This window comes from Gossypium raimondii, chromosome 2, assembly GCF_025698545.1.
Source record: "Gossypium raimondii isolate GPD5lz chromosome 2, ASM2569854v1, whole genome shotgun sequence".
Lineage (NCBI taxonomy): Eukaryota > Viridiplantae > Streptophyta > Magnoliopsida > Malvales > Malvaceae > Gossypium > Gossypium raimondii.
This window is the reverse complement of record NC_068566.1, coordinates 40,537,149-40,550,263: the sequence shown is the minus strand read 5'-3', so window position 1 is coordinate 40,550,263 and position 13,115 is coordinate 40,537,149. Positions and strand designations below refer to the sequence as shown.

General features: G+C 31.7%; 2 protein-coding genes across 3 annotated transcripts; one reads left to right on the top strand and one right to left on the bottom strand.

Moving 5' to 3' along the window:
• The first annotated feature begins 5,211 nt into the window (after positions 1 to 5,211).
• Positions 5,212 to 8,496, top strand: LOC105788777 (metal tolerance protein B). The gene is made up of 3 exons (XM_012615819.2): positions 5,212 to 5,396; positions 5,644 to 5,720; positions 7,122 to 8,496. Exon 3 carries the CDS (start codon positions 7,126 to 7,128, stop codon positions 8,335 to 8,337), a length of 1,212 nt encoding a protein of 403 aa, XP_012471273.1. The 5' UTR covers positions 5,212 to 5,396; positions 5,644 to 5,720; positions 7,122 to 7,125; the 3' UTR covers positions 8,338 to 8,496.
• Positions 8,497 to 9,731: 1,235 nt separating this feature from the next.
• LOC105788776 (ras-related protein Rab11C) lies at positions 9,732 to 12,741 on the bottom strand. Of its 2 annotated transcripts, none has more exons than XM_052627516.1 (3): positions 12,561 to 12,741; positions 12,255 to 12,480; positions 9,732 to 10,608 (listed from the first exon to the last, which is right to left on the bottom strand). In XM_052627516.1, the coding sequence occupies exons 2-3, from the start codon at positions 12,357 to 12,359 to the stop codon at positions 10,123 to 10,125; spliced, it is 591 nt and encodes a 196-aa protein (XP_052483476.1). In that variant the 5' UTR covers positions 12,360 to 12,480; positions 12,561 to 12,741; the 3' UTR covers positions 9,732 to 10,122. The 2 variants fall into 2 exon arrangements, with proteins under 2 accessions (XP_052483476.1, XP_012471269.1); XM_012615815.2 differs by having other exon boundaries at positions 12,298 to 12,480.
• Positions 12,742 to 13,115: the final 374 nt, after the last annotated feature.

Genomic DNA, 13,115 nt, shown 5'->3' with positions numbered 1-13,115 from the left:
TTAACAGATTATAGATTTTTACACCTCGTGTGTACTACCCGTGTATCCAACGATATTTTAAATGGTTCAACCGACTAAGTTCTGATATGAGACATTATGAGTTCGAAACGAACTATTACCGATATATACTTAGAAGTACATGGAAATGATATTACATGATATATTGAAACATGAGAGGGATGATACATGTATGTGAAACTTGCCTAGTGATTATGTACATCCATGTCTATTGGTTATTGAAAGTGTTACATGACTAACATGTTGAAGATATGTGTTTAGGATTTTGGCCAAAATAATTTGGATAAGTTTTGAATGCTGACCTTAAATGCAATTGAATGGTAAGTTAATTTCCATGTTATACGAACTTACTAAGCTTAAATGCTTACTCTATTTTATTTTTCCTGTTTTATAGTAACTTGGAAGCTCGTTTTGGTTAAAAGCTGGTCAGAGTTGATTCACACTATCCATTAGCCTTTTAAGTACATATAGTAAACTAATTTTGGTTATAATGGCATGTATAGGTTAAGTTGGCTAATGCTGGCATATAAACATTTTGTTGAGTTTAGTCATTTGTATGGCTTGTATTTGGTATAAATTTGCATATATAAGTATTTGGTCAATTTGGTAAGTATGGATTCTGAGATATATGTGGTGTTATGTCATGTATAAAATTTGGTTTTGGCTTGGTTGATTGCCTTGATATAGATTGTTGATGTCCAAAAATGTTTGATTAGGTTGTTGGCAAATAGGGTGATAAATGTGGCTTGGAAATGACCTATTTTTTGTCAACACGGGCGTGTGTCTCAGCCGTGTGTGACACACGGCCAGATGACACGGCCATGCGTCCCCTATATCTTATTAAAATTGCAAGTCAATATGCTCACATGGCCTAACACACGGGCGTGTGGCTTGGCTGTGTGACCCAAGCCAGAGAGTTACACGGGTATAGACACGGGCTGGGACACGACCGTGTACCCCTATTTCGAATACCCACACGGCCTGAGACACGGGCGTGTCTCTTGACCTTGTGAGCCACACGGCCTGGCCACACGAGCGTGTGTCCCCTGCACCTTTGAAAAATTTTAATATTTTTCAAAAAATTCTTTGAGTACCCGGTTTAGTCTCGATTTATCTCTAATATGTATTTTGGGCCTTGATGGCTCACATAAGGGACAATATGATTGATTTTAATTTGTTTCTGATATGAATGCTAGTTAATATGAAATGTCTATTATTTGATCTGTAAATTCTGGTAATGCTTCGTAACCCTGTTTCGACTACGGATATGGGTTAGGGGTATTACATTATGAATCTTTGTTGAGAAATAAATAAGTTTTGTAAAGTGATTTTTGCTGAAATTTGCATTTAGGGATTGGTTTGTGAAAATAGTAAAAATTCATGTTAAATTTATGATATGATGGTTTATTTGGGTTGATATAAGTCCTTAAAAAATTCAGCTAGCTTTAATGGAGGATTAAAATGATTAGATTTCAATTTATGAGCTTAAGGACTAAATTGTAAAAAGTTAAAATGTTAAGGGCAAAATAGTATTTTTGCATAAATATGAAATGTGGATTAAATTGAATACTAGAAGTATTAAATTGATTGAAATTGTCTAGAAGTATTCTTTGCACACATGTTTGGTTGCTCCAGTATCAATCCATAATGCGTTATCATCTTGTGCCATTTTAATTTCAGATATCATTGCAACAAACTTTTCGTTATTATCAGCCTTAGAAGATGATTTCTTCTTTAAAACCGACATTCATTCTTGAAATGTCTTCGCTTACCACAATGATAGAATGAGCCATTTTGTTTCTTTTTGAACTTAGGTGCTCTATCAGTCTGTTTGAACTTTCTCTTGAATGGTTTAGTAGTCTGTACTTCCTCTGTAACATGCACTTTTGCATTTTCAAAATTTAGGTTATGATATTGCTTTCGATATTCTTCTTCAATACGAAAATGATTTACCGAAGCCTCAAGAGATATTTCCTCTTTCTTATGTTTTAGAATTCTTTTAAAGTCTTTCCAAGATAAAGGAAATTTGTCTATTATAGAGGATACAACAATCATTTCATCCATTTTCATATCATATTGCTTAAATTGATTCAACATTTTTTCAATATCATGAAATTGTTCCATAACAGAACAACCATCAACCATTTGATAATTATTGAAACGACTGACAAGAAATTTCTTACTTGTAGCATCTTCGGCCATGTATCTTGTCTCCAATTTGTCTCATAATTCCTTAGCATTTCATTTTCATGTGTTGTGGTAGTCATCATGAAATATAACCTTAAAATTGTTAGTATAAATCTCCGATGAGGAAAATCTCGAACACATGAACGAAATTGGAACAGAAAAAGAAGAAATAGGACAAGGCTCAAATGCGTGTACCAAGCCATTATCTTTAAGGTTATATCCGCCCCCACCTATCTTCAGTGTGCAAAAGAGTTTCAAGCAAATTAACCTCGAGGATACAATGAAGCCAATGACTATTTGCGTTTTGCACTGATGAGAATAGTCCACTAAGCACTAAGTAATGTATAACAAGAAACTCAATTTCTACAAAGGATTTCTGCAGTAATACTGTATAGAATAATATAATAATATTAGAAAATAAAGGAAGGAAAGAAAGAATTTTAGAATTTGTTGGTGTGGTTTCTAAATGAAATCTCATTCTTATTTATAGTAATTTTCATGTCTCTTCATAAAGACATCTTTCAATAGGTATCTTTCTAAATAAATAAAATAATAATTATTCATCTAATTGTTTGACTATTCAAGTAATATTGTTTGAATAGTTATAATTCTTTTCAAAATCAAATGATATAACTTTTAATCAATGACCAAAAATTTATCTTTTGATTAATTACACCCATTCATTTATAGTTATTGGAACACTATAAATATTTGAAAATGTTCCAACAATCTCCTCCATTTTAAATATTTGAAAATATTCCAACAATCCTTAAGTTTTTAATTAAATATTTTGAAGTTCAAGCATTTGTGAAACCCTCAACTCCTCACAACAGAATATCGTTTTAAATAAAAGGGCCTTAAATACTTGTTTTACGATTCAAACAACTTTAAATATGTTTTCAAATGTTAAAATTGATATGGTTAAGTTATAATACCTCATGAAATGAATGTTTTCATAAAAGAAAAAATTTTGTACAAAGCATGACAGTTTTCTAGTAATGTCTCCTAGTCTTGTCATACATTGGGATGAGTGAGGAGTGTTACAGTGTTCTACGAACAGTTTATGACTAGTTTGATTTTTACTTGTTTATCAAGCAAAATAAACGAACATAAACAAGATTTTAAGACTCGTTGATCAAATGAATTGAACATGAATAATATGTGCTCAATTCATTTATGTTCATGAACAATACATACTCGTTTATATTCGATTAAAACTCATTTAATAAATTGTTTAAATCTTGTTTATAATTCGATTATTATATATCAATAAAAACATTATTTTTGTCTAATTATTACATTTATTTATAATATAGTTATTAATATTTATTTGTGATTGTTTTATTTCTAAAAAAAAGATATATGTTTATTCCTTTGTTATTTGTTTATTATTCATGAACATGTTCAATTATATGTTCACGAATATGTTTGTTCAACTTAAATGAACGAACACAAACACATATAATTTTAAATAAATGAACACGAACACAATTTTAAAAGTATTACTAAACACGAATAAACTTAAATATAAACAAATGAACATAGACAGAAGTTCGTTTGTTCAAGCTTAGTTCGTTTACAACCTTACTGGTAGTCTTGTAAGTGGTGGTTGTGATGTTGGCCTTGAAGGTGTTGAAGTTTAAGAGATAAGGATTGCTAGTTGTGATGATGTTGTTGATTGTTGATACAAAGTAAACGTACCAAAATCCTCATTAAACAAGGGAGATGAATACATTAAAACAATATAAAATGAAAATATAAGGTTAGCAACCTCATGTACTAGAGTATGTGTGGTTGATGATGCTAACAACATTTTCCATCACAACCTACAAAAAGATAACAACAATCAATTAACAATTTAAACAATATTTGTCTAAGTTAAATGCTTAAGATAACTTCTTACAGTTTCTATATTCAGTGCAAATTTAGAAATTAGTAATTTTACTAATTTTGTCACTTTAAAATTTAAGTTTAATAATAAATATTATTAAAATTTTCTATTAAATTTCTTTTTAGATAAAAATATTCACTTGATAACGGTAAAAGTATCATGAAAGTCCTTGTACTAGGAGTTAGATTGCATTTTGCCTGCTATACTTAAAAAAAGAGCAAATTACTCATTGTATGTTAGATGAAAAATCTAGTCCGATTAAGTAGAGGGGACAAAATGCACTCTGACTCTTAGTATAAGGGCCTCCCCTTGATGACCATATAACAAAACAAGTAATATTGTAATAAACCCAAATTTAATAATAAAAAAATTCAGCTTAATATAACATTTGGTACTTGAACTTGACATTTGTTTTCTAATTTGGTACATAACTTTTTTGCCCAAATTGGTACCTGAACTTGACACTTTTTTCTAATTTGGTACCTGAACTTGGTTTTTTTCCTAATTTGGTACCTAAGCTTTTTTTAGGTTCAATTTGGTACCTAAATTTATTAAATGTTATTTGAATTATGCAAAACACTAACGATTGTTAAATTTTTTCTTGTTATGCTACAAAAATATTGTCAGTATTAGAGGAAATTCATGTTAAAAATAAGTATTGAGCTATGCTTAACTAATTAATATTAAATAAGAAAAAAGAGTCTTAAAACCCAAATGAAAAGAAATTCATTATTTTCAATTAATAAAAACAATTAATTAATTAAATAAAAATAAAAGTAATTGAACATATAAAATACAAAAAATATTATATCATTTGTCAAATGTCATACATTGATTATTTTTGCTACCTCATAAAAAATAACATTGTTAGTATATTAGAGTAATTTATAAAACGTCTGACAAGTTGAAGTACCAAATAGAACCAAAAAAAATGATTAAGTGCCAAATTAGGAAAAAGAGTTAAGTTCAGGTACTAAATTAGATCAAAAAAAGATGAAGTATCAACTTAGGAAAAGTATCAAGTTTAGGTACCGTATTAGGAAAAAATGTAAGTTCCAAGGTACCAAAATAGAAGTTAATTGTGGCAAGTAATTTAATATTTACGAGAGTGAGGGTGTGAAATGATTGAAGTGTTAGCAGAGGCATACTTCCAAATTAGAATTCTCACAAGAAAGAAGCTAAAATTATTTGTTGGAACTGTTGGATTTTGTTTCACAGGTGACAGCACTTTGCTCACCAAATTTCCATTTCAATCGCCTTCAAAACTAAATTCTCCTCCATTTTCTGCGGAACCCAAAAGGTAAAATCTCTTTAAATTTGTAATTTAAACGAATTAAATTAATGAATACACACTTTTTTTTATAGGATTTTTTTCTTCTATCAAAGACGGCCCTCAAAATCTGCCGTCTTATGAGATAGAAATTTTTTATTAAAATTATACGTGGAAACTTGTAATACTCATTAATTTTAAATATTTCCATGTCTGGGTAGCTGATTCTCACATCCTATCTTTCCTTTTTTTTAAAATAATTTTTTATCTCCCCCAGTTCATGGCATAAGAATTGTCTCCATTCAGATTCGGGCACCTGCTCTCTTTCCCCCTTCCTTCAGCTCTGGTTCTCTGGTAAATTTATCACACTTTTTACTTGTTTATTCTGTTGTTTTTATGTGTTTTGGGTTTCTATTGCAATTTTCTGAAATGGGTATTTGATTTTTTTTGTTCAAATTTGATGTTTTTTTTTCTTACAACTGTGATTCAAACCCAAGCTATTCTTGAGAAAATGAATACCCGATCAATAGGTCACAACCGGTGATTCTTGATGCTTTCTCTTGAATTTTAGCTACGATCATAGCTTTTTTTCCTGGAATAAGAAAGGGGAAATTTTATTAATAGGGATGAAGTATTAATTCCAAATTCGCATATATAGAGATAGAGATATAGATATAGATATACCAAATTCATCACTATGTAGGCATTTAAATTTGATAAAGTATTACATTTAGATTTGTTCTATCACAATTATGTTATTTTAAAATCCTAATTATTATTATTTTTGTGTGCTTGTATATGGATTTTGAATCTTGTGGCCAATACTTGCCTAGCTAGGGTTTGTGTTTATATGCTGAAATTGTCAACTTCTTTTTTTCGAATATATGAAATTGTCAACTTTGAATGAACCTACTTAGTGCCTTAGATGTATCAATTTCATACTTGGGGTTTTATGCATTGACTTGGGGGAGATAGTGAAGTTAAGGAACAGGAAGAAACCGAAAAAGAAAAAGCCTTAATAAATGATTGCTGTTGAAAAGTAAAAGTTGACTGCATATGCATTTATGATTATAATGCCTCAATTTACCTTTGAAATTTTGTTTAGCTTGGCACAAAGAGGGTAAAAGATAAGTCCACTCCATAGTGGTTCTATTATATTGAGTTGAGAAGTTGAAAAGAGCAATGTTTTAGCTAATGGGAAGATGGATGTATAAATAAAGGATTAAAGGCTTCTTTTGGTGATATTGGCATGTTATGATACTTCGAAAAGTGACTCAAGAAGTAACTGAAGGGTGAAAACTGATTTTCCTGTCTGATCCTTTATGCCCTTGTAGAGGTGGATATCAATATGCATTGGTTTTCTGGTTTAGTTTGTGAGCTATATTGTGTAAGGGGATATATGCCTTTTACATTTAATTTAAAAGGCATAGGGTTTAGTTTGTGTGAGCTATATTGTGTTTAATGTGATATGCGTAGGTTTTTCAGCTTAGGGATAATGTGTATATTGATAATTCTTTGATTGTTCTGTCCTGTTTATATAAAAGTTTTGACTGTGCGTGAAGCTCAGAAAAATTTTCCATTTAGTTAAAATCGTGAAACATGTAGGAGTCAGTTGATTCCTCTGAGACTCTGTTGATGCAAGTTATTTAATCACAAATGGATTTAGCAGTTCTGAAATTACAGTTCCTGTGTAAGGGGTCTTATTTTCATCTTCTTCTTTATTTGTTTGACTCAATTAATGTTCCTGTTGTGCAGGAGGATGGATCATGAAAGGGCCCCCATTTTGAGATCTAAGGATCAAAAGAAAATTGAGATGCCGTTGGCGTTGGTGTCTGAAGAAAGTAATATCATTTTAATTCCAGCAGAGTTGAAATGCTTCTCTGTTTCTACTTCCAGGCAAGAAAACATAACTTTGGAATCAAAGGAACGACAGAAGTCGGCATCCCAACTTTCTGGGCTTATCATTTTCTATCTTGTGGTTATGTTAGTAGAGATTGTCGGTGGAATGAAAGCCAATAGCCTTGCGGTTTTGACAGATGCGGCCCACTTGCTCACAGATGTTGCCGGATTCTCCATATCTCTTTTCACTGTCTGGGCTTCAGCATGGAAGGCAACATCAAATCATTCTTTTGGATTCAGCCGTCTTGAGGTCTTGGGTGCTCTTATATCCGTGCAGCTTATATGGCTAGTATCTGCACTCTTAATTTATGAAGCGCTCAACAGACTTCTCCATGACAAGCAGAAGGTAGATGGGGCACTCATGTTTGCTATTGCTGCATTTGGATTTTTTATCAACTTGATTATAGTCCTTTGGCTGGGTCATGATCACAGTCACCATGTTTTCGGAAACAATCACCACCACCACCACCACCACCACCACCACGTACACTTGCATGACCACCACCACCACCACGAACACCTGCATGACCACCACCACCACCACGAACATCATGACCATGAGGGTGGTAAACCATGCGATTTAACCGAGGAAGATGAAACTAGTCTAGTAACAAGTACTCCGAAGACAAAGATATTGAACATAAATCTCCAAGGAGCTTACTTGCATGTCATGGCCGACCTAATTCAATCTGTTGGGGTGATGATTGCGGGAGCTGTTATTTGGCTAAAACCAAATTGGCTAATCGTTGATCTTCTCTGCACCCTCATTTTCTCCACCTTTGCACTAAGTACCACCCTCCCCATGCTTAGAGATGTTTTCGATATATTGATGGGAAGGACGCCGAGAGACATTAATATTGATATGGTGGAAGACGGTATCAAGGGTATCAATGGGGTCGAAAGCGTTCACGACCTCCATGTATGGGCAATAACTGTTGGGAAACTTGTATTGTCCTGCCATGTAGTCGCAAAGCCAGGGGTCGAGTCGAAAGAGATGATTAGCAAGATCAGGGATTACTGTGAAAGTACATATAAAATTCATCACATAACCGTACAAATCGAGCAGTTATAGGAGATTGTAAATTTAAATCAGTGAATGACTTTGGAAAGATCTGATGTTATGAGATGATGCTTCTAGGTTTATGCTTATCAACTAGATTATTTTCCCCATTAGAAGCTCAAATGGACCGAGATGGTTAATGCCTATTTGTTACCATCTTCCCGGTTGCAATTCCTTGCCCATCATTCTTGTCTTTCTTGACCTAATTTTATTTCCATTTGAACTAGTCAACGACCTGCAACTGAATTCTGTCAAAGCTCTATTTGAACTGCAACTGGATTCAGTCAAAGGTCTATATGAACCTTTCTAATTCTTAACTAGTCAATATTGACATGAACCCAGATATTCAATTTCATTAACTCAAAATATTAACAAAAACGTCATCCAATTTGAGTACTAGAATTTGTTCAATCTAAACTACAAGTGTTCATGGTCGGACATAAGCATAAGCATGATATTAACACATTTTATGCTTATTCAAGTCTGCTCATATTTGTAAATGATTAATTTAAGCCCATTTAAGTCCGCATGTATATATATATTAAATTAAAAGTATATTTATATTATTTTAATTTTATAATTTAATATTTTTTTGTTTATTAAACTTTGATATATAATTTTTAATATTTACATTATAGTAGTATTATATATTACTTATAAATTACATAATATATAAAAATAATATAATATAAAATATTATAGACTTAAAAACAGACGGAACCAATTTTGGACTTTGAATGTTCAATTCTAACTCATATTTTAAACGGTTTGATTTTTTTACTCAAACTCATTTTTGGGCTTAATATTTTTGCTCTAACTTTTGAATGAGCAGCCCAGCTCATGAACAAGTCTAATCTAAACCAATCAAACCCTTTCAAAATGCAAAGATGATATTAGTTCGGTTTGATCAAATTTTTTAAACTTTTTGAATTGTTTATCATAGTTCAATTTATGAGCTTTGTTTTTATGGCTTGAATATTGTTTGGCAAAGTTTCAAAACTTTTTTAATGAATATTTTTAAAAAATAAAATTTTTTAAATAAATAAAAAATAATCAACTATTATATAACATTTAGAAAAAAACATTTTTTATGTAGAATTTTAAAATTATTTTTCACTATTTTATAAAATATTTATTTTATACCATAAAATAAAATTATTATAAATCAAATAAAATTTAGATCAGTTTAACTACAAATTTTTTAACTTGCATAAACTATCCAAACACCTTGAATCGAGCCGATTTTTAATTTTTCCTTCTCAAATGACTCAAGCTCAAAGCAAACTTAAAAAACAACCCAATCTCAAAATAATCTAAATGAATAACATAAAATGATCTTAACTTATCAACCTATCAAATTTGGATGACAAGGTACTCATAACAAAAAGCGCAACCGACAAATCAAATGACTTAAACTAAAAATCATCCTGACTAAATTTACCCGATCTGGAACTGAGATACTCACAATTATGAAAGTAGAAATATAGAAAATGTCTACAAGGAGACGCACCGATCAAATAAAGCCAATTACGCTTCTTTGTTTCTAATAGTAACTTCCCACCCAATCTTCCAACTTCCACTTTTGAGGAGAGTACATGTTGAGAAAAAGAGCATAGTGTATAAGCCGGCATTTCCAGGCTACTACCAGACAACATGGTTGTTTTGAAACAAAAGCTATGTATTCTACATGCTTCTTCTCTCAGCCAAAAGATGATAATAAAAATATTAATAAAAAAAAAAAAAGGCCTGCTTGCTAGTAAATATTTTTCACTTCCCTTTTCTTTTCTTTTTTTTTTTTTATGTAGAACAGCATACTTTCTTAGTGCTCCCTGACGCATCCGTGACATTAATGGTGGTTCCTTGGCTCGGAACCGACGTACTAGCGGCTGCTTCTTGGGCTGCCAATGCTTTTTTGCTAATGATATGGTAGATCTCATTCAATACAGTTTGGAATGCCTTCTCGATGTTGGTTGCTTCCAGCGCCGACATCTCAAGAAATGAAAGGCCTTCCCTCTCAGCCAGAGCTTGACCATCCTCCTCAGAAACCGCTCTGAGATGAGTCAAGTCGGATTTGTTTCCAGCCATCATGATGACAATGTTAGAATCTGCATGGTCCCTCAACTCCCGCAACCACCTTTGAACATTATCAAAGGTTTGCCTCTTAGTTATGTCATAGACAAGAAGAGCGCCAACAGCTCCTCTATAGTAAGCACTAGTGATAGCTCGATATCTCTCTTGACCTGCCGTATCCCAAATCTGGGCCTTAACAGTCTTCCCCTCAACCTAAATCATGAAAATTAATAGAAATTTATTACATAAGACAAACAAAGCCAATTAGTTACAAAATTGCATTACCATGATACTAATTAACAAGTGCAAATGGTTCATGCACCTGAAAGTTTTGGGATCATATGACAGGGTTCTAATAAATCTAAAATGACAAGCTAGCCAACAAAAGAAAGTTTGGTCTTTTCATGAATCAAATACTCAATTATATCATGAGCACATATATATATTCCCTATTATTATTGAGATAACAGGGAATAAAACAGGGTCAAATTTTATTGTGCTATGTGTAAACTATGAATTTAGTTACTGTACTCTTAACTTGATTATTTTTAATCATATACTAATCAATTTTGAAACTTCAATTCTGACCAAGCGGTAGCTGTTAAATCCATTTAAGCTAAATTTTTCTATTTTCAAAATCTTAAGTGGCCAATATATCATCCTATGCGTATATGTTAGCTTGTTATTTTGACATAATACTCACAAATAAGCCATGTCAATTTAGTTAATGGATTTAATGACTATTAGAAATTTCAAAATACAAAAAGTAAAGAAACTAAAATGATCAAATTGAAAAACATAAACTAAATTCACAACTTATGCATAGTACATGATTAATAGTAAAATTTAACCTAACGAATTTAACAGCTACTGTTTGGGACACGATTGAAATTTTAGAACACGAAACGAACAATGACTAAAATTTACTAAATTAGAGTACAATGGTTAAATCAGCAACTTAAACATAGTATAAGGACTAATAGCAAAATTTAACCAATAAACAGCGTGATAACAGCTTGGGTTAATATAATAACTTAATTTTCTATTAAGAAAAAATAGTCTGACAACAGAGGGGGAGAGAGAGTTGTTTTATCACTAACAAAAAAGAAAAATCATCTAGCTCTTCCAATTTTTGGTAGCATGACAAATAAAATAGGAAAATGAACCCTCTGAACTTATTGAACTTGTTACAAAAATTTAGTTTTAGTCATTCGTGTTATAATCGTATTTGAGTTAGTAATGTGTTATAAAAATTTTGACAGGTACGTGTATTCCTGTAGTGTTTATGTTTTTTTTTTTTCCATGTGTTCTTCGTATCATTTTTTTAATTATTATTTTTTATATTGTATTCGTGTTACTGTGATTATATCCTCTATTACCGGGTCTACTAAAAACACACATGAATCGAACCCCTGAACTCAACTACAACGCTAAAGCGCCCTCGATGATCATCACTATCTGATTATCTTTTTTCTTAGCTAGCTACATCACATTCAAAATGAACTTCTAAATTTACATCACATTCAAAATGAACTTCTAAATTTTGTATTAAAAAAATGAACTTTCAAATTTATTATCAGAGTCCAAGAGAAGGCAATCGGATTTGTCATGAAATTTTACTGAAATAACTTTTTAAGATACTAATTATGCAATTTTAAAAAAAAAAGACTAATAATGCAATTAATTAACATAAAGTTCACAGTCAACTTAATCATGCAAAATTTTCCGAAATTAAATCAGTCAATCAGATATCAACAAGTTAATTATCCCTTTAAAGAAAACAAGATAATTATCAGTCGAAATTCTAGAAACTTCCTGAACAATTAATTTTCAGCAGGAAAAAGAAAAGGATAACATACATGAAGATGAATGAAAGATGAGTTGATTGATACTATGATAAACCTGGAGGGTTCTGGTAGCGAACTCGACGCCGATAGTGGATTTAGAATCCAAACAGAACTCATTCCTTGTGAACCTAGAGAGAATATTCGACTTTCCAACTCCAGAATCGCCGATTAACACGATCTTGAAAAGGTAATCGTACTCGTGATCTACTCTATGCGCCATTTCTCTTCTCTCTCAAACCTGCAAGATCCAAAAATCAATTAATCAAAAAACTGAGAAAAAGAAGAAGACGATAGAGATCCGGAAGCGATTGAACTTACCAGGAGTGGATAGATCAAGGAGATAAAATTCTCAACAAAAAAAAAAACAATGATAATTGTGGAGAAATTATACTGAAGTTTTTTTAAAAATGAAAATTAAGAAAAAAGATGAATTATCGAATGAAAGGAAACGGAAAAAACGAAGACCATTTGAGAGATGGTGGAAAATGGGACCAGGACCGGGGGGTTGATTTTGATTTTTGAAATTATATATACGTGCGTGTACATACAGAGGTAGATACGGTGTTTGCCTTTTGGTGAGGGAATGAGGGTGGAACGGTGCCGTTTAAGTGGCAATTATGTGAAAAAGGCCAAATTTGAATAGAATCAGGCTAGCATGGCTGCTGTTATGCTGCGGCAGTGGATGGATGACACCCAAAATATCTGCCTAGGCTTCTACACAGATTGGGCAGCCAACCGCTTCATTTTATTTTTTTTATTTAAGGATAAATATATGAATTTTAATAATATTTTGTAATATTATATATTATTTTGATTTGATGTATTTTTATTTATGTGGTATAATTTTTCGAGAAAAATACCAAAAAAACTCTA